The sequence below is a fragment of the Vulpes lagopus genome, chromosome 1, assembly GCF_018345385.1.
Source record: "Vulpes lagopus strain Blue_001 chromosome 1, ASM1834538v1, whole genome shotgun sequence".
Taxonomy (NCBI): Eukaryota; Metazoa; Chordata; class Mammalia; order Carnivora; family Canidae; genus Vulpes; species Vulpes lagopus.
In genome coordinates this window covers 32,065,125-32,089,980 of record NC_054824.1, presented here as the reverse complement: position 1 = coordinate 32,089,980, position 24,856 = coordinate 32,065,125, and the positions used below count along the sequence as shown (strand labels likewise).

General features: G+C 38.5%; 1 protein-coding gene across 1 annotated transcript in view; it reads right to left on the bottom strand.

Moving 5' to 3' along the window:
* Positions 1–15,385, bottom strand: part of ELOVL4 (ELOVL fatty acid elongase 4) — a 31,373-nt gene extending 15,988 nt beyond the window's left edge. Inside the window, exon 1 of the mRNA XM_041725605.1 lies at positions 14,978–15,385. Within this exon, the coding sequence (XP_041581539.1) occupies positions 14,978–15,077 (100 nt within the window). The 5' untranslated portion in view covers positions 15,078–15,385. The remainder of the gene's footprint in view (positions 1–14,977) is intronic.
* Positions 15,386–24,856: the final 9,471 nt, after the last annotated feature.

Below are 24,856 nucleotides of genomic sequence, written 5' to 3'. Positions count from 1 at the left end.
AGGTGTGTCTTATGTCAAGAATAATCTGAACCCCTCCCATTAAAAGTCAAGACCTTTGATGTCTTCTAGGTCTTTTCTTCCTGATCTGGAGAAGTTATCTAGGTTCCAAATATTGACTCTCAAGTCAGTCTACCAACATTAGAATCCTAGCTCTCTCATTTACTAGGTAAATACACTGAGTGAGTTACATAAGTCTCTTTGGCTTTATGAATAATAACAGGGTTGCTGGGAGGAATAAGATATGGCTATACACATGGTCCCTGACACACAATAAGAGCTCAATAAATGTTGACACTGTCATTATTATTGAAAATAATCAAACCACTAAATCCTCTTTTCCAAGAAAAGAGTTGAACCAAAATAAAGAAAAAGTACCATCAATAATTAATTGTGTAAGAGTTTAAACTGAGAAAACAGAACATTTTATAACTTACATACTGAGGGGGCACCCGAATGGCTCAGTCAGTTAGGCATCTACCTTTTGCTCAGGTCATCCTGGGACTGAGCCCTATGGCAGGCTTCCTGCTCAGTGGGGAATCTGTCTCCCTCTCCCTCTCCCTCTGCTTATATTATATATATCTCTCTCTCAAATAAATACATATTTTTTTAAAAACTTTGTATACAGAGAAAACAACACATTCTATAATGTATTCAGGAGAACAATACATAACAAATCTGTATCTGAATTTTGAATTACTTTGGCTATTTTTTTAAATCCTCTTTTTTCAAAAACATGTAAAACAGATTTTAATAATAATAAAATATTTATAATCCAATAGTTTTGAAATAATCCAAATCCTTTAGAAACCTCTACTTAAAAAAAAAAAAAAAAAAAAAAGAAACCTCTACTTAGGGGCACCTGGGTGGCTCAATTGGTTGAGTATCTGCCTTTGGCTCAGATTGTGATCCCAGTGTCCTGAGATCAAGTCCCATATCAGGTTCCCCTCAGGGAGCCTGCTTCTCCTTCTCCCTATGTCTCTGCCTCTCTGTGTCTCTCTCATGAGTAAACAAAATCTTAAAAAAAAAAAAAAAGAAAGAAAACTCTACTTATATACAAACAATTGTAATTAATTCTTATAGGAAATATCACTGTGTATATTAAAGGAACTTCCTTAAAAATCTCTAATATGTTGGAGCACAGGCTGGCTTAGTTTCAGCTCAGGTCATGATCCTGGGGTTCTAAGACTGGGCCCTGTGTCAGGTTCCATGTTCAGCAAGGAGATTGCTTAAGGTTTCCCTCTTCCTCTGCCCCTCCCCCCCACTTATGCTCTCCTCTCTCTGCCTCAAAAAAATAAATATCTTTAAAAAAAAATCTCCAGTAGGCCTCTTTTTTTTTTTTTTTTTGGAAAGGCTGACTTTTCTTAAAGACTTTCAGAATTCAGGTTGTCTACTAGTTAGAATGTGCTTTATTCCCCAAATAGTCTAAGCTAGCTATCATCTCCCAAAAGAAAAATCAGTAAAAATTTGAATTTCTAAGACATCCAAATTCCTAGAATTAACGAGAGTGAGCACAAAACCAGTAAATAATCCTAGGTGGGTGATGACTTTAGAAGATACAGGGACACTTGGGTGGCTTAGTAGTTGAGCATCTGCCTTTGGTCAGGGTGCGATCCTGGAGTCCCAGGACTGAGTCCCACATCGGGCTTCTTGCATGGAGCCTGTTTCTTTATTTGTTTTTTTTTTTTTTTAAGATTTTATTTATTCATGAGAGTCACAGAGAGAGAAGAAGAGATACAGGCAGAGGAGAAGCAGGCTCCATGCAGGGAGCCTGATGTGGGACTTGATCCCAGATCTGGGGATCATACCCTGAGCCAAAGGCAGATGCTCAACCACTGAGCCACCCAGGCATCCCATGGAGACTGCTTCTTCCTCTGTCTATGCCTCTGCCTCTCTCTGTGTGTCTCTCATAAATAAATAAATAAATAAATAAATAAATAAATAAATAAATAATCTTAAAAAAAAAAAAATACATGGAACAGAGGGAATGTGCTATAGGGGCAAGGAACAGTGCTTGAATTAAGAATAACCAGATTCCAGATCTATCCATCATATGCTAGCCCCATGACTTGGACCTGAAATTCTTGAAGCACAATTCCTCCTATGCAATGGGGGTAATAATAAGATTATCCAAACCAAAGAGTTACTTTGAGGTTCAAATTGACAGCCCTCTGTAAGAAGCCCCTCCAACATTAACTCTTTCTTTGTACTTACAAATATTAAATATGTATCTCTCTTGAAACCTTTAAAGCACACTTTGATTGCCTCTATCATACCATTCCACTGTCCTTTTAGTCTGCTTAAGTGTGTTCCACACAGATGAGGCAGAGACAGTACTGCTATTTCTATCGCCACAGAGGCTTACAAGAGTAGATATCCCAGCTAATGGCTAAGGACTAGCAGACCACCAAATAAAGGCCACAAAGTTTCTAGAAAAATAAATGTTATTAAGGCTACTGCTATTGTGAGAGTAGACATTGGAGACATTTCTCAACTGCCCTTTTGATTAAAGGTAGAGTGAGCAAGAGCTAATAGTTCTAAAAGATATACAAAATCCCTGTTGGGGTAGAAAACAACTAAATGTTCTATAGAAATACATGCCATTGTATGGCTTTCTTAAATATATTTTTAAATCAATAGCTTAAGAACATTTTTAATTCAGGATACCTGGGTGGCTCAGCACTGAATGTCTGCCTTTGGCTCAGGGCGTGATCCCCGGATCTGGGATCGAGTCCCACATCAGGCTCCCTGTATGGAGCCTGCTTCTCCCTCTGCCTATGTCTCTGCCTCGCTCTCTGTGTGTCTCTCATAAATAAATTTAAAAAAGAACATTTTTAGTTCTTTTTCCATCTTAGTATATAGCAGCAGATTATCAAAGAAATTAGGAATCCTCAATTCCCTCACTATTCAAAGTGTGGTACAACAGCAGAAAAGTATCTCTTGGAAGCTTACTAGAAATGCAGAACCTCAGGCCTTACTCCAGACCTACAAAGCCAGAATCTGTGTTTTAGTAATATTCCCTGTGATTTACACATTAAAATCTAAGAACTGCTCTAGTCTACTCATAAATGTAAGCCTATTCTGTATAATATATAATCCAGTCATAAAAGTTTGTTTTATTTATTTGTTCCTAGAGTCTACCTGAATGAATAACCTTTTTTCTTTTAACAATATCTACATGTATTTAACCTGCCACAAACAAAAGAAAAACACATGCCTAACAACCAACTAGAAATAGTGAGTAGCTTCCAGAGTATATTTAAGACATCAAGATGTATGTACTATATACTATTCTCCAGAACTATTCATCCTTCTTTACTATTTTTAGAACCAACAGCTGCAAACCAACATCATGTTTTTATACCTCTCTACTAAGCACTAATATACAAGTGATATTGTTAAAAATCCATTTCCCTTTATTGACTACACACACACACACAAAAAAAACAATGTCACATTTTACACTAGAGGCCCACCAAAAGGAAGCTGAAGTTTTTTTTAAGGAGGTGGTCAATGTCTTCCTCCATTTATTATAAAGGTCATGAGGGCGAGGGCCACAGTCCTTATTCCTTGATGTATCTCTAAAACAATGTCTAGTATACAAGGCCTTCAGACATTTGTTGCTAAATTTTTAATGAAAAATGTAGGTAACTGTTGTCAAGCAGTTTGAGAAGAATTTTCTATGATAGGGATAAACCAAATAACCACCATAACGCCTCTTCTAGGTTCTAGTTTAAAATGTGATGCATGATATATGCTCCACCCCACGTAAGATCTTGGGTATCAGTGAGGTGAAAAAGGTAGAAGTAAAGGAGAAAGGGTTATCACACAACTGGATACAATGGACAGGTAATGATCTGAGATATACTCTAGGACTAAAGCACAGATTCTGAGGATGGTGGATGAATGAGACTCCAATCAGTTCCTACTGAGTCAGGGTGATGATTGGAAAATTTCTGCTTTAACCTGCTCTATGTCCTCAGGAAAGAGGATGACAGTTTTAGCTGGAAAGAGTGCCTGGATGAATGTAAGGACAGGACAGCCCTTGAGGAGGTGGACCAGGCAGAGGCTGGGCTAAAAAATGACCAAGAGGTCAGTATACGATGGGCAGACAGGAGGGAATGAGGTCTTCACCAGCAAGGCAAGATATATTGCAGTGTCTGAGAGGGTGAGGGGGGCAAATGGCCTGAAAGCATTTGGAACAAGAGGGCAAAGATGTTTTATGTAACTCAGTGGGATTACACAGTCACCTAAGTGCCTGAAAGAATGGATGGAGGAGTTCAAAAACAGAAAAAAGGAAAGAAGAATTTAAGTTCCAAGTCTGCCTGAACAGAGATCATGATAAAGGTAGAAAGTGAGAGAAATAATAAAATTTCCCACAGAGAATACATAAATAGGGATGACTCGGAAGCTGAAAAGGAGAAAGGACCGTCTATGACACAGATGAGCTGAGTGAATCAGTGTGCCTTACAAGCTGGAGACTGATTACTCTGAGGTTTAATTTGGGAGGGCAAGTAGTAGATGGAAAAGATCCAAGAAAAGTCAGTTCACTTGCTTGGAAAAAGGAAATAATAGTATGCAGCCCAAAGGAGTATGAGGATTAAATGTGATAATACATGTGAAGAATTAGACATAGTACCTGGCACTTAGTAAGCATCCAATAAATGTTTGCTATTATTACTGGACAGTAAAACAGTATTTGTTGATGAACAGGAAGCCTGCCTTAGGAAAAGGTCATTGATGTGGGAAGGTGAAAGATCTTGATTAGGTCCCAGCTCCGTTACTTTCCAGCTGTATAGTTTAAAGCCTATTTCTGCAGCACGGAATGATTAAATAATACTTACCTTATGGGGATACTATGAACATTAAATACGGTGTACAAAATGCACACTACAGCATTTCATAGTCCAAAAGAGTCCTGTACTAGAAGCTCAATAAACAGAAGTGAGTTTTACTATGTGCAGATGATATCCAAATCCATCGTTAAAAAATGGGATATATATATATATTTTTGACCCTTAAACAATGTGGGTTTAAACCACATGGGGCAACTTAAATTCTTGATTTTTTTTTCAATGAATACAATACTGTAAATGCATTTTCCTTATGATCTTCTTAATAACATTTTTCTCGAGCTTTATCAGTAAGAACACAGTATATAATACATATAGCAAAGTACGTTAATTGACTTTATATTATGGTAAGGTTTCTGGTCAAGAGTAGGCTATTAGCAGTTAAATTTGGGGGGGAGTCAAAGGCTATATGTGGATTTTTGACTGTGCAGAGGATTGGTATCCCTTAACCCCTGCATTATTCAAGAGTCACTTGTGTATCTTCCCCCCAGACTTATTGCCTCAAATCCCCCCACTTTTTGCTACTGTCTTCCTTTTCCCTATGAACACAATTTTATGAATATTTCATCATATATATATGTATTTGATATAAGAGAATGATACCTCACATCCTGGCAGGCAAGGTAAAATGCAGATAAATAGTTTCTTTCTTACCTCATTTTCACATTTTGACTTCTCAGAAAATGCAGTCATAAAACTTCCTCCCTGTGCTAACCTGGGAGTTAGTTCAAAGCCCAAATATCCTCCCCTTAGTGCCACTAATGATCTTACAGATTTAAGAAAACTGAAATTATGTTTACTTTCAGCAAAAAAAAAAAAAAAAAAAAAGACAAGATACCATTGGGGCATGTATATGTGTTTTAATGGGAACTGTGGCCTAATATTCTCTTGCTAACATTCTACAAGCTGAGTATCCAATGAGTAAAATACTATTGGTCCTGAATTTATTCCATTTCACTAATTACCAGTTGTTTCAGTTTTCTTAAACTGTGAAATTTGGCAAATATTTCCGTAATTCTCTTTGAACATAATTTATTTGTCCTAGCCACTCCACCATATAGAAGTCAACTTCATCTTCTCAGGCTACCATTTTTTACATATGTATATTCATATATATATAATTTAAATATATAAATTTATGAAAATAAATGTCACTTTTTAGTTTCATCTCATACAACAGCACTTATAGTACCTTTGAGCATTTCAGATTACCTTTGGTGGTATTACAACTTTGTTCAGATTTTTAATATTCTAAGTAGTGATACTATATAGATAAGATAGCAGTAAAGAAAAAATATATAGGTCAGAGGATTGATTATTGCTTTCCTGCTTGGCTAGTGTGATGAGACAAGAGCACTGGACTAAGAGACAAAACAACCTGTTAAGCCCAGTCCCACTACAGTGTTCATCCACAAATAACTTAACTTCTATGACTCTCAGAGACTTCTAAAGATATGAAAATAACAATGCCTGCCAGGCCTATCTTCGAGGGTTGGGAAGTTCTTCATAAAATTGTAAAGAAAAAAAAAAACCCAAAATACAAAAAATAAAGGTAAGTTTGTCTTCCTTGCTATTTGCTACTTTCTAGCACTGGGCACTTTTCTAGGTAACAGCTATTCATTGTCTTTATAAAGCTATTCTACTGTAAGCTAAAAAAATAATAATAATTAAAAAATTGTCTAGAAAAATAAAATAGCCATTAGTTTACCAGTAAAATGAGTTTATGTGAGGACAGCAGAGGAATTACAATTTTGGACACGTAAACCACAGTCAACCATAGACAAGCCCTGAGAACAAAGGAGGAGGGCATCCTTTTAACAGAGAAAAAAAATAATAAGTTGGGCGGGGTTGTTTAGGATGATCCATTGGAAAAGGGTGAGAGTTCAGGTTTGTGGCAACTTCTCACTGGCTGGGTTGCTGCTGGGCAAAGAAAAAATCTTCCTTCTGCTGGGGTGTTAAAGTAAGCCTTTTCCTGTAGGTTAGAGTGTATAAAGTAGGCTGTGACAAGTGGTACATGCCTGAGAGGTCCTCCTTCAGAAGTTCTCAACCCCATTTTTAAAATATTTATTTATTTATGTTTAAGTAATCTCTATTCCCACCATGGGACTCAAACTCATATCCCAAGATCAAGAGTTGGATGCTCTTCTGACTGAGCTAGCCAGATGCCTCCCCAACTCCATTTTGAATGAGTTTTTCCTTTACTCACATAATCAATTGTTTTACCACTGAACACTGAAGAAACATCATGTCTAGAGGTACTATATTAATGTCCTATGAAATGTTTAAAAAATTATCGTAAAAAAGACATAACACAAAACATACTTAACCATTTTAAGTGTATAGTTCAATGATATTAAGTATGTTCACACTGTTGTACAACCAATCTCCAGAACTTTCTCATCTTGCAAAACTGAAACTCTATACCCATTGGACAACTCCCCATCTCCCCCTTCCCACAGGTCCTGGTAACCAACAGTCTACTTACTGTTTCTATGAATTACACTACTTTAGAGACCTTATATAAATGGATTCATCAATATCTGCTTTTTGTGACCAGCTTATTTCACTTAGTATAATGTCTTCAAGGCTCATCCATGTTGTGGCATGTGTCAGAATTTCCTTCCTTTTTAAGGCTAACTAACATTCTTTTGTATGTATATACTACATTTTTTCTACTCATTCACAAACGGACATTTTCCATCTCTTGGCTATTGTGAATAATACTTTATGGACATGGGTGTACAAAGCTGTATGAAACTCTTTAACAATATATACCTGTGCCTAAGTTTTCAATTGATAAATAAAAATGAAAACAAAGCTTACTCCTTTGACTACTCCAGCTCAAAATCACAAATGCCTTTCTGTGATTACACCTAACAGGGAATAACTGATTCCTTCAATAGATTAATGTATTTCCCTTTCAAATTTCAAGACTTATATTCTAAATAAAATGTAATCATAAAATATATTGAGAAGTATTTAAGAATTACAATATTTCATGAATAAAAATATATGACAAAACCAAGATCTTTTAAATTAACATTTGATTAAAGAACATACTTACACCAAAATTATTTAATTTCTTTAGTTTTCCCCCTACACTAAGACATATTTATTTGTAGAAATTTTATAAGAATTTTAAGCCATACTTCTAAATTTTAGAAATGCTTATAAACTGAAAATCTTTTACAATGACATATGATAAAATTTTGCATTTTCTGTAGAAAAAAATATAAAGTAAGGTTAAGTTTAGACTATTTAAGCTACCACTTTAGAAGACATTATGAGGATTCAATAAAGTGGCCATAAGAGATGACCTAGTTTCAACTATCTCATGGTACAGGTAGAAATATGAAACCCAAAAAATCATAAACCACTTGCCCCAAACTACATAATAAGCCATCCTCAGAAGCTGTATGTTACATAATAAATGTAATATATAGTATAAATTTAACAGACTAATATATATATAGAGAGAGAGAGACTAATTTTCTTAATGTTAATGCTATTATTTTTGACAAAATAGATAACTCTTGGTTATTCAAAAAATACCTAGATAATTGAATAGGTAACAGTGTTATAGCAACAAACACAGTGCTACGCCAAAGCAGGTACTTAAATAACTGCATCCCTCTGTTATTCTTTTTTTTTTTTTTTTAATTTTTATTTATTTATGATAGTCACAGAGAGAGAGAGGCAGAGACACAGGCAGAGGGAGAAGCAGGCTCCACACACCGGGAGCCCGATGTGGGATTCGATCCCGGGTCTCCAGGATCGCGCCCTGGGCCAAAGGCAGGCGCCAAACCGCTGCGCCACCCAGGGATCCTCCCTCTGTTATTCTATTCCTGTACCTATTTCTTATGGGGCAGATAAGAGAGTAAAAAGAATTAAATATGAATCTGTTATATGTACTATCTTAGCAACACTAATAATAGGTTTGTTGGACAAGGTTGGAATTATTGCACAGTGAGGTTTTTAAATTACCGACCACTGTATGTTTATTTGAGGTTGCATGACCTATTTAAAGAATTTTTTAAAATTTCATATATATCCAGAATGTAACAGCCAAGTGAAACCTTAGATATTACCTAATTCAACTCTTTCAATTTACAGATGAAAAAGTCAGGATTGGAAAAACAAAGGGACCTGCCCAAACTCTCACTGCTAATCACTGAGACTAAAGTCTAGGACCCTAGCCTAGGTCATATGACTCCCAGTCCAGTGTTCTTTCCCATTCTTTACACCATGCTGCCCTCCTCACTTCCACACTCATCACAATACTTGGAAGACAGAATTATATCTGATTTTACATCTTTTGAAAGTAACTGTTTTATGCTAATAAATGATTTAATGGTTGATTCCTTCATTAGATATAGTCAACATCAATTGAATTTACCACTAACTCATGATAAAGATCATTAAAAAAAAGAAAACTTCCCAGAATTTAATATGGAACCAAACCCTACTAGTGCTTAGCATCCAAAATATCTCACTATTTGTAAATCATGCTAGATTAAGGGGGTTATCTCTTGATACCTACCAAATCAACAAAAACAAGGGCACTTCCTAGTGTTTCGGAGAAAAATACAAAGTGCGAAAGAGTAAATAATAATAAAAGTTAAAACAGCCCAATATGATAGAGTTACAGAAGGAATCGCACAAGAAAGTGCACAAGCAACTGCTAAACTGATGGAATCAAATGAAGGAATGAACTGCTCCAGGGCACCCTGGCCAAGAAAGGCTTTGTGAAGGAGGGCTTCTGGAGACATTTGGAGGAGAAAGGGCAATGAAGGCAAAGGGAACAGTGTGATAAGAAACACAAAGATAGACATGTGCAGGTTTTACTCAAGGGGGAGTTACCCAAGTTGGTTAGAGCTGCAGGTCCACGGGCAGGTATACAATGGCTGACCAGGTTAAAAAGGAAATTAGGAAATTTGGTTTTGAAAGGCCATGTTCCCTCCCTTTTCTAAAAATCAAAACCCTGATGAGCCTTAAAAATGTTTTCAATTCATTCTCATTCCGAGGGAAAATACAACTATAGCACCTTGATTTTTAAAAGGAGAAATGTCTCAATCATGAAAAGGAAAAAAAAAAAAAAGCCATCTATAGTGAGAAAAGACAGATTCTGTTACACAACACTTCTCTGTGTTCTTCTACATCTAATTCGAAATAATGACTAAAAAATCCAAAAATAATACTTAGGTTACTAAATTACTCACTAATGACATTAGCACATGACTTGAGGAAAAAAAAATCTAACAACTTCAGTTTTAAAAGGATGACCAACTTTTTTTGTGGCTCACATAGGCACTGTCTGATTACCTATGTTAATTCCTAAAACATGGTCTCCCTGAGCCAAAATATCTAACTACATAAAACTGTCCCAGCACCAGTTTTAGAATTTGCATGGTTTTACCCTCCTGTAATTTCATCTGTGATTGGATGTTCTGCTACGAGGCTGCTGGGGAATGGACAAGAGCATGAGACATTTAAGTCTAAGAGTCAGCCATCAGAAAAAAGAACTGACCCAACAACAACAAAAAAAACCTAAAATGGTATGGATCTCATAGAGGCTTGAGGGAGGTTATGAGAGAGAAGGATAACTCTAGGATTTCACTGAAAACATTAGCTAAGGAAGATGCCATGTTAGGAGCTGGTGATGTTCCACTTATTTGTCTTTAATTAGCTGCCTAGACTTTAGAATGTCTTTTTGAGAAAATACATTAAAACTGGTAACCAGGTTTCCAGGAGAGGCTAAACAAACAAAACATATTTTAGACAGTAACAAAGATTAAAGACTATACATTGACTATAACAAATAATAATACTAATGTAAATATATTGTAAGACACATGCTCTTCTGGGACCTAGCACTCCCTGGGACAGATCTTTTACCCCAGAGTATCTGAGCTGAGTTTAATGTCCCTTCCCACAAGCCCCCAGTTTCAGCAAGCCAGGATGACTCACTGATTCTTAAAAACATTCCCAGTTTCCATGAATTTTTAGTCTTTGATGCCCTTTTCCTTAGTCTACCTATCCAAACACTCTCTGACAAAATAAACATCAACTCCACATGGTGATAGCTAAAATATTCTAAAAATAAAGCTTGTTAGATTCTTCTAACTCAAGACTATGGTGCAGGTAAAAGTTAAGATAGGAATAGTAAAGAAGGACTTTTCTGACTTCCCTATGCGCCAGCTAGGCCTGATTCTGACAGATCACAGATCATGCCTTTAGACCATGATACAAAGCAAGGTGGAAGAGCCATAACTCCATAAGCTGCATGGGGGCAGTGACCAAATATCCTCATTCTCTCTCCAGAGCCCAGAACTATTCCCACACATGGTAAGTGATGAGGAAAGAATATATGATTATATAAGTCTTGCTTCCAAATTTCATCATCATCCTACAGCAGTCTTCCTTCCTCCTGTACTACTCTTCCCTTCTCTCTTCTGCCTCTCCAAACTGAATTAAGAAGGCTAGCTAGGATGGCCTTCCATGCTCTAAGTTCAATTCCCAAGTAGACACAAATTTTGCATCAAAATATGGGCTACTATATCTGTAAACAGAGAGCAATGCGAACTCCCCCTGAGCATGTGTGTGTATATACTTCATGAACAATGGGCTGTTTAAAAACATGTGGTTAAGGGAAGCCTGGGTGCCTCAGTCGGTTAAGTGTCTGCCTTCAGCTAAGGTTATGATCTCAGGGTCCTGGGATCGAGCCCCACATTGGGCTCCCTGTTTAATGGGGAACCTGCTTCTCCTTCTTCCTGCTGCTCCCCCTGCCTGTGCTCTCACTCTCCTTCTCTCTCTCTGTCAAATAAATAAATAAAATCTTTAAAAAACAAAAACGTGGTCAAAAAGAAATAAGTGGCTCAGGAGCCATCTGGCTTTCCTATACGCATCCTGGCTATTAGCTTTGTAGGATGCTTCTATGCTAAATTCATTTACACAAAAGGCTACTTAAAAGCATTTATTAAAATAAAGAAATACAACAGATAGTATAGATAATTTGAGCATTTATAAATTGGAGAATATTAAGATTCATGTTTTAAAAGTCTACATGAAACTTTGATTACATTTATACTTTGAGCCTGATCCCAGTCCTAATAATTTTAATGTACTCATAAAGTAAAAGAATAGGAAAAAAAACACATTGACATCAGAGTTCTTATTCCCGTGCTCCCAACTAGTATAAAGTTCTACATCAGTCTAAACTTTCCTATAATATAAATCGAGACTAACTTACTTGTTCAAAATATCTAAAAATATATAGGGAAGTAGAAAATTATTTTTGTTGTTTTCCTAAAAGAACAACTTTTTCAAAGTTTCAGTACCAATGTATAAAGTACTAGTAATTACAGTAAAAGTAACGTTTTCTGTGTTAATACTCTATGGGCTATATTCTATATTTGCTAGAGATGTGCCTTTGAAAAGCCCGCTTTTTATACACTACCTTGAATATTGCTTTATGTTTTATTAGATAGCACCATTTGATATAATAGCACAAAATGGTATTTTTCTAGAAACTGTCTACCTGAGGGCAAAAACCTCTTGAATCATCAAATATACTCTAGAATTCTGTAACTATTCTTATTATGACAGTCCAAAGTAGATATACTCATTTACACTTAGGTAGAAACTTCAGTAGGGAGAAATAGTTAATGAACCAGTAAAACAAAGGCAGAAGCATGGAACTACAACCTGGGGATGAGCCAGTCAAGGGAGGGCACGGAGCCTAGTTCATATCTTGCTCTCTCTGAATAATTTGTATCCTTTCGCCATACTCACCAGGATTTCTCAAGACCATCTTTCTCTCCACCCAGTCTTATTTCCCCCTCTTTCCAAACATCTGACTCATCAACTTTTTACTCAGCCTCATCTAATAAGCTACTCTCTTACTTAGAAACTCATTCACTCAGATTTTTGTGAAATTATAGCAAGAGGAGATCCTTGGAGGAATCAGAGCAGTGTGAGTAAGTCAAAGAAAGGGAACAAAGAGAGCATGGGATAGAGATGAAAAGAAATGAGACATCATAGGGTTCAGGTCTATTCTGGCTGAATCCTAAAATACTCCTCTTCATAGCAGCAAGGCAGAACAAACTATATCCCACTAAGCCTCTAAGTTGGTTTAAGAAATACCATCTACCTACACTAGGTAGCTCATTACAGAAAGCAAGGAAGCAGTCTCAAGTTTCGTAAGTGGATAGCCACAGCAGGGGTGAATAGCTTGCCTCTGACTTGCTAGTGAGAGGTCAGCTGTGCTCCAGTGGTTACTCTCTTTTCTCAGGCTTAGCCTATAATAAATATTATTTTATATGCCCTTCACAGAGTAGCAGCAAGCTTTCACATGAAGCAACTGCACAAAATTTTCTATTTCACTCATGGTATTTTTTACACCAGCATCATTAGGAAGGAATTAACCAACACAAAAAGGTGTATTCTACGTTTGTGCTCAGTTTCTTTCTGACACTCAGAGGTAGGAAAGCTTTGCGATAGGAAGGGAATGATAGACAGGAATGAGAACTTTTGGGTGTGGCTCTGGCTCTATGGAGATTGGAGGACCTTGACAATGTCTGAACTCTGAAGTATGCAAAGTGCAATTATCTGCCAAAGCTGATGTTCAGCCCTGCACAATTGTGTAATGGGAAACCCTGATGCAATGTCTAAATAACCAAAATCGCAGAGATGAAGGGAAGGGTACATTCTTTCCAGTTTTTGTAGGTATAGCATGACTTCAGTGTGCAGAGAAGAAAGATTTGAGGAAAGACTCCATTTAAAACTGTCTTTTAACCATTTTCAACTGCGATGGCCAATTAAATAGCTTATTTCTCAGTGCCAAACTTGAGATTCCTATTAAAGACGCATCAACATCAAAGAATCATTTTATCTCACACAGAAATAACTCCAACACACATTTTGCCCCACAAAATGTATCTCACGTACTGCAATCATGTTGTAACCATTGTCCCATTTACACTAACAACAAATACAAAACTACATGAATATATCTTCATTTCTAGGGAAAGGAGGCAGAGTCACAACACGAAACGTTAATCTCTTCCACTAACTGGGATGCAGCGCAATACTGCAAAAGGACTAGATAATTTTAAATCATAAGATCATTTCTAAAATCCTTTTAGGCTAATATTTTATTTCAAAAAAAAAAACACTTTTAAATCCTTTAAAAAAACAAGAGCAACTGAAGGGAATTAAGAAAATAAATGGGCAAATGGAAAAATAACAAAATAGCACAACTATTTCCACTAGAGGAGCTGCATAAATCAACCAATTGATGATCCCTGTCAAATAAACCCAAACGGCTCAAGGGAAAAGTTTGCTAATTTAAGAAAACTGTGTATGTGTAGGCTGTTGGGACAACCTCTAGGTGCTGCTGTAGAGACCCCCTTCCTAAAGACTTATTTCTTTCCCGGGTATTTTAGCCTCCCCCTCCCCCTGACTGCACTGCACTGCGCATAGCCATTACAGACAATCACCTCAAGCATATTTGCTGTTGAAAAAAGCCTCAGAAACTGACATTCTTCAAGGTTCAAGAAGCCAAACAATGGCTTTTTTACTTTTTATTCCAAATTACAGTATAGATGGATGAGCCAGACAAAAATCCTAGCAGGTTAGCAGGTTATGTCAAAGCAACCAGGAGGCCCAAGAAGCAAAAAAACAGCTACCACTAGAGCCCTCCTCCTTCCCCCAACCATCTCTCCAAATGGACTATTAGTTAATGTTCAAATCAATCCTGTGCATCAGTTAAAACTGTCAGATGAAACCGGGAGATGTGGGCGTACGGTAGGGCGGAGTGGCTCTTGCGCCGAGCTCTTAGCAGCACCGGCTCCATCTGATATGTCAGCTCCAGCATCCGAGGAGCTGATGAGAGATGGAAGCTCAGAGGAAAACCGTGCGAGCGTCGGTGGGGGGAGGAGGAGGGGGAGGCCTTAACGTTCGGATCCGATTAACCAGTGCCCGACCGCGGTCCCCGCGCCGCGCCGCCTGCCCTGATCCGCAGCATCCCAACAGCCGCAGGGAGCGCGGGACTACGCGGCCGGGCGGGGGACGGGGACGGGGACGGGGACCGGGGACGGGGACCCGGACGGGGACGCCAGCTGCTTTACCTGTGATGGACCAGGTCCAGCGGTAGAACTCCACGGTGTCGTTCAGCGCCGTGGACACCACGCTGAGGACACTGCCCGGCTCCGAGTCCAGGAGCCCCATCTCGGCGGGAAGCGGGCGCCGGCGGCAGAGCGCGGGGAGGAGAAAAGGGAGACACCCCGGGAGGGTGGACCTCGGAGGCGACGGCCGGCGGAGCGAGCGGCGGCCGGGCTCCCCTCTCACGGCGGCGGCCCAGCTGGCGTCTTCTCCTCCTCCTCCTCCTCCTCCGGGCGCCGCGGCGACAGGGATGCGGCGGCCGCGTGGACCAGCCGGGCGGAGGAGAAGGTGCCGTCCAGGCTCCTACGAGACCGAGGAGGAGGAGGAGACGTCGCCGTGAGCGCCCAGCGCTGCACCAGTCTGCCGCCGCGCGCCGCCGCCGCTCCAATCTCCTCGGCCCGAGTCACGTGGGCGCGCGCGAGGCGGCGGGGCCGGCGCCCCTCCCCCCGCCCGCGCGCTAGGACTCTTGCGCAGGGATGCGGCTGCCGTGGGACCGCGAGAGCCGGGTCCGCGCAGGCGCGCGCCGTCCCGCGCCTCTCGTCTCCCACCCTTCCCTCGGGTCGCGCGGGAGCGAGGCGCCTGGCCCCTCTCGGGTCTCTAACCGCCCCCCCCCGCAGGTCTCCGCAAGTCTCCTTCTCGGTCTCGATCCTCCGCGGGAGGGTACGACGGCGCTGCGGAGGAGTACGCCGCCTGCCCACGGGTGACCTGGCATCCGCCCTCTTACATCTTAGGAAAACAGGACGGGGAAGAATGGGCGTTTTGTGGGCAAGGAGGAGGTAGGCGAGGCGCTTTGGTCCCTACCTGTCATTCCCTTCTATTTCCTTGGGGTTCTGGTTTTTTTTTTTTTCACCTCCACCAGCACATGCCTGTCCTGACAAGAGCAATGCTCAAGTTATCCCTCTAAGTTAGTCAAGTGATACTGTCTTCCAAGCTGCAGTGGTGGAGAATGGACTTTGGGGTCTACTCGTTAACCAGGTTGCAAATAATTCGAATGAATGCTTGCATGTGCTTTGTAAGCTCTTTGAATATACGTGGAACCATCAAAGCAATAGAATTGTATTAAATTAAGGTCCTTACAGTTTCAGAGAAGAGGGAGGATGAAGAGGGGACTTGCAGTTGGAGAAGTCCTCTTGGACCTGGAGGAGTTCAGGTGAATGTAAAAGGATAATTGCCCAGCAGGCAAAGGAGGCAACTTTCTAGGTGAAATAAGAAAACATATTTTTTTAATTAAAAAAAAAATGTTTAGGAGCAGCCCTGGTGGCTCAGAGGTTTGGCGCCGCCTTCGGCCCTGGGTGTGATCCTGGAAACCTGGGTTCGAGTCCCACGTCGGGCTCCCTGCATGGAGCCTGCTTCTCCCTCTGCCTGTTCTCTGCCTCTCTCTCTCTCTCTCTCAATCTCTCTCTCTCTCTCCCTGTGTGTGTGTGTCTCTCATGAATGAATGAATAAATAAAATATTTTTAAAAAATAAAAATTTTTAAAAATGTTTAGATGATAAGGTGGGAGGCAACAGGCTGGCTAATCTACCCCCTGAAAAGTGAACCCCTGGAGTGCTGCAAATACACACTACATACTGTTCTTGATAGTTTCTGACATCAAACAGGACCTTTGAGAGTGATCCAATAAACTTCCTACCTACTTGTTATTTAAACACATCACCTACTTTTTGTTTAACCTTTCCTCTGATTGTTGGTTTAGGATGCTCCATTTGAAGGCCACTGAATCAAGTAGGTGTGTGATTGCTTCTTCCCTTTGACACCGTTAAAATGTGAAGACTGTTTTTTTATCATATTTATTTATTTGTTTTCCAGTTGACTTGGTTATATACTCTAATTTTATTTTATATTGGAAACATCTAGAGAGTAAGAATTATTTTTGGTTCTTTGTTGAGGACCTAACCCAATGCTATTTATTTTATTATATATTACTTATAATAATTAATATGTATGACGATGTCAAAATTATGGCATATTTATTTCAGAACTTAAAAACTATTGTAAGTGACAGAAGCGTTAGGAAGAGAAAAGGTAATTAAATGTAACTGATTTTATCAAGCAACCTGTCTTCTTTAATGGTCTATTCCTGAAATTAACCTTAAAAATGTAATTTATCAAATATATTTACCAGATTAAAGTTTTTGGATTGAAATTATGGTTTCTCAAATCTCGACCCCAAGTTATGTGTATCATACTTATTTCAGAAGACATATATAGGTATAGATATATAGATATCTATATTTAAAATATATTTTATAAAAACCCAGTCAAGTTGTAATACCTGGAGAGTAAATATCAGTGATCTACTCCTGTACCTTGATGACCTAGCAAAGTTCAGATTAGCTTGATCTTCATCTAGAAAACTGATTACTACTTTTATGTTATGAAATCCTGGATGCTTTTTATGGAGAACACATCCCCGCTCTCATCTGTATTCACATGCACAAAAATTGGCATCTTTTTTCCCAAGTTTTTATTTAAATTCTAGTTAGTTAACATATATGGTAAAATTGGTTTCAGGTGTAGAATTTAGTGGTTCATCACTATGTATAACACTCACTGCTCATCACAAGTGTGCTCCTTAATACCCATTACTCATTTAGCCCATCCCTTAATACCCATTACATCATTTACCCACCTCCCCTCGGTTTATTCTCTATAGTTAAGAGTCTATTATGGTTTGTTTTCCTCTCTCTTTTACTTGTATAATGCAGTGTGAACTTGTTAAACTAGCTTCAGATATTTTTCTAGCCTTTTGTAATAGAGGCCAATTTAAGTCCCTTTATTCACTAGGGGGCGCCTGTCACATATAAGAAAATCCTAGTCAAGTAATGACAAATCTAAGTCAGGGATGGCACTGAACCTTTTGTCCACACTACCTGGAAGAGTAGTATGTTTATTTGCATTTTTGAGCTGTCTAAATATATACCAAGAAGAACCCTAGAACTTATCCACCCAGGAGCTCTATTACTCAGCATAGAGTCTAACAGTCTAGTACAAAATCAATTCACAGGTGGTTTACAAATACTAATGGCTGACCAAACCAAAGCCTACCTAATCTGTACAAAGGGAAGGAGATGTGCATATTTACTCACCTTGAGTGGCAGCCATCTAACCAAGATATTGGTGGCATCATGACAAAACAGTAGTCTTTTTTTTTTTTTTTAATTTTTATTTATTTATGATAGTCACAGAGAGAGAGAGAGGCAGAGACACAGGCGGAGGGAGGAGCAGGCTCCATGCACCGGGAGCCTGATGTGGGATTCGATCCCGGGTCTCCAGGATCGCGCCCTGGGCCGAAGGCAGGCGCCAAACCGCTGCGCCACCCAGGGATCCCTCATCATGACAAAACAAAATCAAATATAAACATCCAGGACGCCTGGGTGGCTCAGCAGTTGGGCGCCTGCCTTCAGCTCAGGTCATGATCCTGGGATGCAGGATGGAGTCCCACATCAGGAGCCTGCTTCTCCCTCTGCCTGTGTCTCTGCCTCTCTCTCTCTCAGTCTGTGTCTCTCATGAATAAATAAATAAATCTTTAAAAATATATATATAAATATCTATAGTATCTGCAAAATTTTGAGGATTAGAGTTTTTTGTTGTGGATTAAATACAACTAAGATATAGTTATCTGTACAAACTGAGAGAGGATATGATTGTAACAAAAATTGATTTTATATAAAATAGCAGAATATTTTAACATTTCTCAGTTCATACAGAGGTAACAATGTAAATCAAGCTATCCATTTTTTTTTCCCTTGTGTTTCTGCCTTTCCATATTGTCAATAGTGTCAGAAACCTATGCTTTCAAAAAAAAGCGAACCTGAGAATCTGTTGAATCATAAGTGAGAGCAAATAGTTTGATGAATTGTAGAAAGACCTTATATCTTACAGAAGTAAATTTTAGGTAATATAGAAAATGGAGAAAATCATTAGTAAAACCGTTGACCTTGAACAACACTTACAGTTCAAACTTCCATAAGTACTGAAATTCGTACTGAAAATGCAGCTTTTATGTGGGTTAAAACTTCCATAAGTTTGAACTATATGGGTCCAACTTACACATGGATTTTTTCCCATAAATATATTGAAAATTGTTTTGGAGATTTGCAACAATTTCAAAAAATTCTCAGATGAACCACATAGTCTAGAAATATCTAAAAGAATAAAAGATATGTCATGAATGCATAAAATATATTCTATATAATCTATTTTATCATAAAATATATGCAAATCTATTATAAAAAGTTAAAACTTATCAAAACTCACCCACACATTTATAGACCATACATGGCACTATTCACAGTTGTAAACAAATGTAAAGATATAATATTAAGTCATAATTGCATGAAATTAACTAGTACATACTGTACTACTGGAATAATTTCATAGCTCCTTCCTGTTGCTACTGTGGTGAGCTCAGGTGTTGCCAGTAACCACTTAAAATACTGTGTGATACTAATCATCTCTGTGTGAAGAGTTTGCCTCTCCAGCAAATAGCAAATGACAGTTAAAAGTGATCTCTGGTGGTTCTCACTTCCCTTTTATCATGGTTAATGCAATACTGTAAACCTTGAATAACACCGTGGGACCTATAAAAATGTGTCACATTTTTAGAAAAGTGATGCTGGAAGTGCTCCCAAGAAGCGGAGAAAAGTCATGACTTTAGGAAAAAAGTTGAATTGCTTGATATGTATCATAGATTGAGGTATGTAGCTATAATTGCCTGCCATTTCAAGATGAATGAATCCAGTTAAGGACAATTGTTTTATAAAAAAGAAAAGTCATGAAGCTGTTACTATGCTCTGCCAGCAGGTGCAGAAACCTTACACTTTTTGCAAAATCCCTTTTATCTCGTACTGAAAATGCAGCTTTTATGTGGGCTCAGGATTGCTATAAGAAGGGCATAGCTATAGACTCTAATATGATTTGGGGGAAAAAAGCCGTTATTATATGACAACTTAAAAGGAAGCTGAATTGTATGATGTTGGAGAACTTATTTTTTTTAAAGATTTTATTTATTTATTCATGGGAGACACAGAGAGAGAGAAAGAGAGAGACAGAGACACAGGCAGAGGGAGAAGCAGGCTCCATGCAGGAAGCCTGATGTGGAACTTGATCCCAGGTCTCCAGGATCAGGCCCTGGGCTGAAGGCAGCGCTAAACCTCTGAGCCACCTGGACTGCTCTGATGTTGGAGAATTTAATGCCAGCAAAGGATGGTTTGATAATTTTAAAAAGAATTTTGGCTTTAAAAATGTTAAGATAACAGGAGAAGCAGCTTCTGCCAAGCAAGAAGCAGCAGATGAGTTCCCAGACAACATTAAGAAATCATTGAGGAGAAAAAAAGGAAAAAGAAGTAATTAAGGAGAAAGGGTATTTCCTTAAATAGATTTTTAATGTCGACAGAAGTGCCCTATTCTGTAATAAAATGTCACAAAATACATTTATTAATAAGAAAGATAAGTCAGTACCAGAATTTAAGGTAAGAAGGGATAGGCTAACTGAGCTGTTTTGTGCAAATACAATCAGGTTTATGATCAGGACTGCTTTTATCTACAAAGCTGCTAACCCCTGAGCCTTGAAGGGAAAAGATAAACAGCTGCCAGCCTTTTGGTTGTACAATAAGAAGGCCTGGACCACACGAACCCTTTTTCTGGATTTATCCCATTAATGGCTTGTCCCTAAAGTCAGAAAGAACCTTGTACGTAGAGGATTGCCCTTTTTATTTTTATTTTTTAAGATTTACTTCTTTATTTTAGAGAGAGAGAGTGAGCAAGTGGGGGCAGGGACAGAGGGAGATAGAGAATCCTGAAGCAGACTCCCCACTGAGCTCAGAGCCTGACCCAGGACCCTGAGATCATGACCTGAGCCAGCCTCTTAACCAACTGAGCCACCCAGGCACCCCAGGGATTGCCTTTCAACATTCTTTTGATATTGGACAATGTCCCTGGCCACCCAGAATCCCATGAGTTCAACACCAAAGTTGTTGAAGTGGTCTGCTTGCCCCCAAATAGTGTATCTCTAATTCAACCTCTAGATTGGGGTGTCACAAGGATCTTTAATGCTCATCACACATGGTACTCTATGGAAAGGATTGTTAGTGCTGTGGAAGAGAACCCTGATAGGGAGAATACCATGAAAGTAAGAAAGGATTACACCATTGAAGATGCTATCACTGTTATAGAAAAAGCTGTGAAATACATCAAGCCCAACACAGTGAGTTCCTACTGGAGAAAATGATGTCCAGATTTTGTGCATGACTTCATAGGATTTATGACAGATGATCAAGGAAATCATGAGCGAGATTGCGAGTATGGCAAAACAAGAAGTGGAGGGGTGAAGTGTTTCAAAATATGTATTTTAGGGTAATTCAAGAGCTAATAGACATCACACAACAGGAGTTAACAGAAGACGACTTAATGGAGATGAGTGCCTTTGAACCAGTGCCAGATGAAGAAGAAGACATAGAAGAAGCAGTGCCAGAAAAATTGACGTTAGACAATCTGACAGAAGTGTTCCAATTATTCAATTATACTGCTTTTGACTTCTTTTATGGCAGACCCTTCTATGATACATTTGCTTTATAGTTAACAGTAGAAGAAAGATTGGTACCATATAAAAACACTTTAGAGAAAAGAAAAGACAAAAAAAGTTATACAGAAATTCCAGTGCATTTTTGTAACATTACACTAAGACACCTAATATGTTTGCCTCTTCTGCCTCTCTTTCCACCTCCTCTACCTCTTCTGCCTCTGTCACTCCTAAGACAGCAAGACCAACTGTTCCTCTTTCTCCTCCTCCTCAGCCTACTCAGTATAAAGATGTTGAGGATAAAGACCTTTATGATGATCCACTTTCACTTAATAAGTAATAAATAATCATCATGACTACAGTTAACAAACTTATCTGTTGTATATGTGTGTGTGTCTTTGTGTGAAAATCTTATAACTGCAGCAAGAACTGAGTTGTTTGTGTCATCATCATCATCATTGGGTAAGTATTCATTGTGTAAAACATGGTGTGAGGGACTTGTACAGAGTTAGAGACCCTATCCTTACATAGGCATAAGGTGAGTGATATTAAATAGGATCCCTGTACTATTAAAACACAATTTTATTATCTTGTCTAATTATTTTCTTAGCATAAATTTCTACAGGAAAAATTTCTGAATCAGGGAGCTTTATTTATGTATTTATTTTCAAGGAGCTTTCATTTTAAAATGTTGATACATGGGATTCCTGGATGGCTCAGCAGTTGACCATCTGCCTTTGGCTTAGGGTATGAACCTGATGTGGGATCGAGTCCCGTATCGGGCTCCCTGTGGGGAGCCTGCTTCTCTCTCTGCCTGTGTGTCTGCCTCTCTCTCTGTCTCTCATGAATAAATAAATAAAATCTTTTGAAAAAAATTAAAAAATAAAAATAAAAATGTTGATACATGATTGCCTTCCAGAAATGTTACATCAATTCACAGTTCCACCAAAATCTATGAAAGTATGGTCATATACCCACACCCCATTTTCCTCACTAAATTTAATTATTCTTTTAATCATTACCAATCTAATAGGCAAATATTTCATTGTTACTTAATGGCTTATCATGCTATTGGCATTTTAGCTTCTTTCTTTTGAGATCCACCTATTTGCATTCTTTGCACAGTTCTATTCATTATATTTTTCTAATTGATTTGAAGAGATTTTATGTAATAAAATTAATAAGTTTGTCTGCTATATATGTTATAAGCATATTTTCCCAGTTTGTCTTTTACTGAATTTGTTATAATACTTTTTAACTGGGCATATTGGAGGCTGGAAATAAGTTAGGCTCACCTACCACCGTCTTCAAAAGAATTATGTATCAGAATGTCTTGTGATGATTTTCAAACTGTATAACCCCTGGAGTTTCTAATTCACACTTCTAGGAGCACATGCTACTCCCTTTCTAAGAATCTTAATTACAAATAGCTTACATTGGATAATCATCATTTGGGGGTTATCCACTATGTACACCTAGTCTATAGTCCTTCTCTTTTATGGCCAATGCCACTGGTCCATTCCTTCCTTCATATAGCCATCCTTTAAGGTCATGTAGCCACACTTCAAGTCATGCATTCAAGAACAGAGTGATAAATCTGCCAAACTATGGTATTTCTACCAGCTCTTCCTGGATTGGTTTCACCAAGAAAAGTTCTGTTATTCTCAACTGAATACTGTCTAGGTTTCCAGTTCCTTCATTTACTACATCTTATAACATCTCCATCTTTACTGGCGATATAAACCTTAACCAAGAAATATGATAATAAAAGGAAAGTGTTAAGGAGATGCCTCTTCACCCTGCTCTTATCTTCCCATTACTAAAAGTGAGTCTAGTTCCATTGTTGGAAAAGCTAGAGGGGCTCTGGAGGGGAAATTAATTCATCATTATAGAGGAAAGAAATTGACTATATTTCAAGGACTCAGTATAAAAATCTTACTCTTGGTTCCAGGCCAGTGTTTAGCTAATTCAGGAGCCATCTTTCATGAGCCATCCTGATATTCTGAGAGTGCTTTAAGGAAAATAACTATGTGTGAATCAATTTAAAGAAATTTTCTAGTTATTGGCTACAATGTTTTGGGTCTAGCAATTGTGCAGTGGGACATGCACACAAAATGAATAATTATACGAAAATTAATAACATCCTTCAGACCTTGGAGAAACAACCTTCGCTCTGAAGCATCCATACACAAAACTGAAAGATATCAACAGAGGGAAAGTATTGACTTTAATACCATTACTTATATATCTGATCCCTTTTTCTCTTTTTTTTTTTTCTCATCAGCAACTTCTTTCTGACCTTTGAATGTCAGAGTTCTTTCTGATTGGTTTATAGTCTTCTTTTTTTTTATAATTATACTTCCTGCCATATTATTTGATTCATTCTCAAGGCATTAGTTGCCGCCTGTTTATAACTCCAAAAATTATATCTCCCCCTCAGATCCTTCTTTCAAGCTCATATATCTAATAGCTTGTGTAATACTTTCTCTTTGATGTGCCTTAAACGTCTAAATTTTGTTGTGCTAGAACCTATTCCCCCTCCCACATCTTTCATATTTATTTCCACACATGCCAAAAATAATTACTGGCACTTTATCCTCTCTTACCCCTGACATCCAATCCATAACCAACTATCAGTTCTACATGCAAAATTTATCTTTGACTTCTTATATTTACCTCAGCTCTACTACATATACTTTAACTTAAGCCTCCATCACCTCCTGTACCTTAATCACCTCAATCATCTCTTAACTGAACTCTCTGCATCAATTTCTTGCCTTCTATAATTTATTCTTACAACAGTTTTAAGTACTTTTTAAAAATTGCACACCAGATCATGGTGCTTCTTGACTTAAAACCTCAATGCTCCCACTGCACTCAGGAAGCTTCCAAGCCCCCACATATGTGCCTGCTACTTCTGCCTTCACTCTACAATGAAGCTATTCTTGACTTCTTTGTTTCTTCAAAGAGCCACGCTTGGGCAGCCCTGGTGGCTCAGCAGTTTAGTGCCACCTTCAACCCAGGGTATGATCCTGGAGACCCAGGATTAAGTCCCACATAAGTCCTGCACGGAGCCTGCTTCTCCCTCTACCTGTGTCTCTGCCTCTATCTCTCTCTGTGTGTCTCTCGTGAATAAATAAATAAAACCTTAAAAAAAAAAAAGAGCCAAGCTCCTCCTTTCCTCAAGGCTTATGCACACAAAGTTTCCCTTTCTTGGAATGCTCTTTTCATAACCTCCGATTAGAGCTAACTTCCACTTGACTATTAATATATCACTTACATCAAGCTCTTCCTGATTTCCATGTCTAGGTTTTATATGCCTT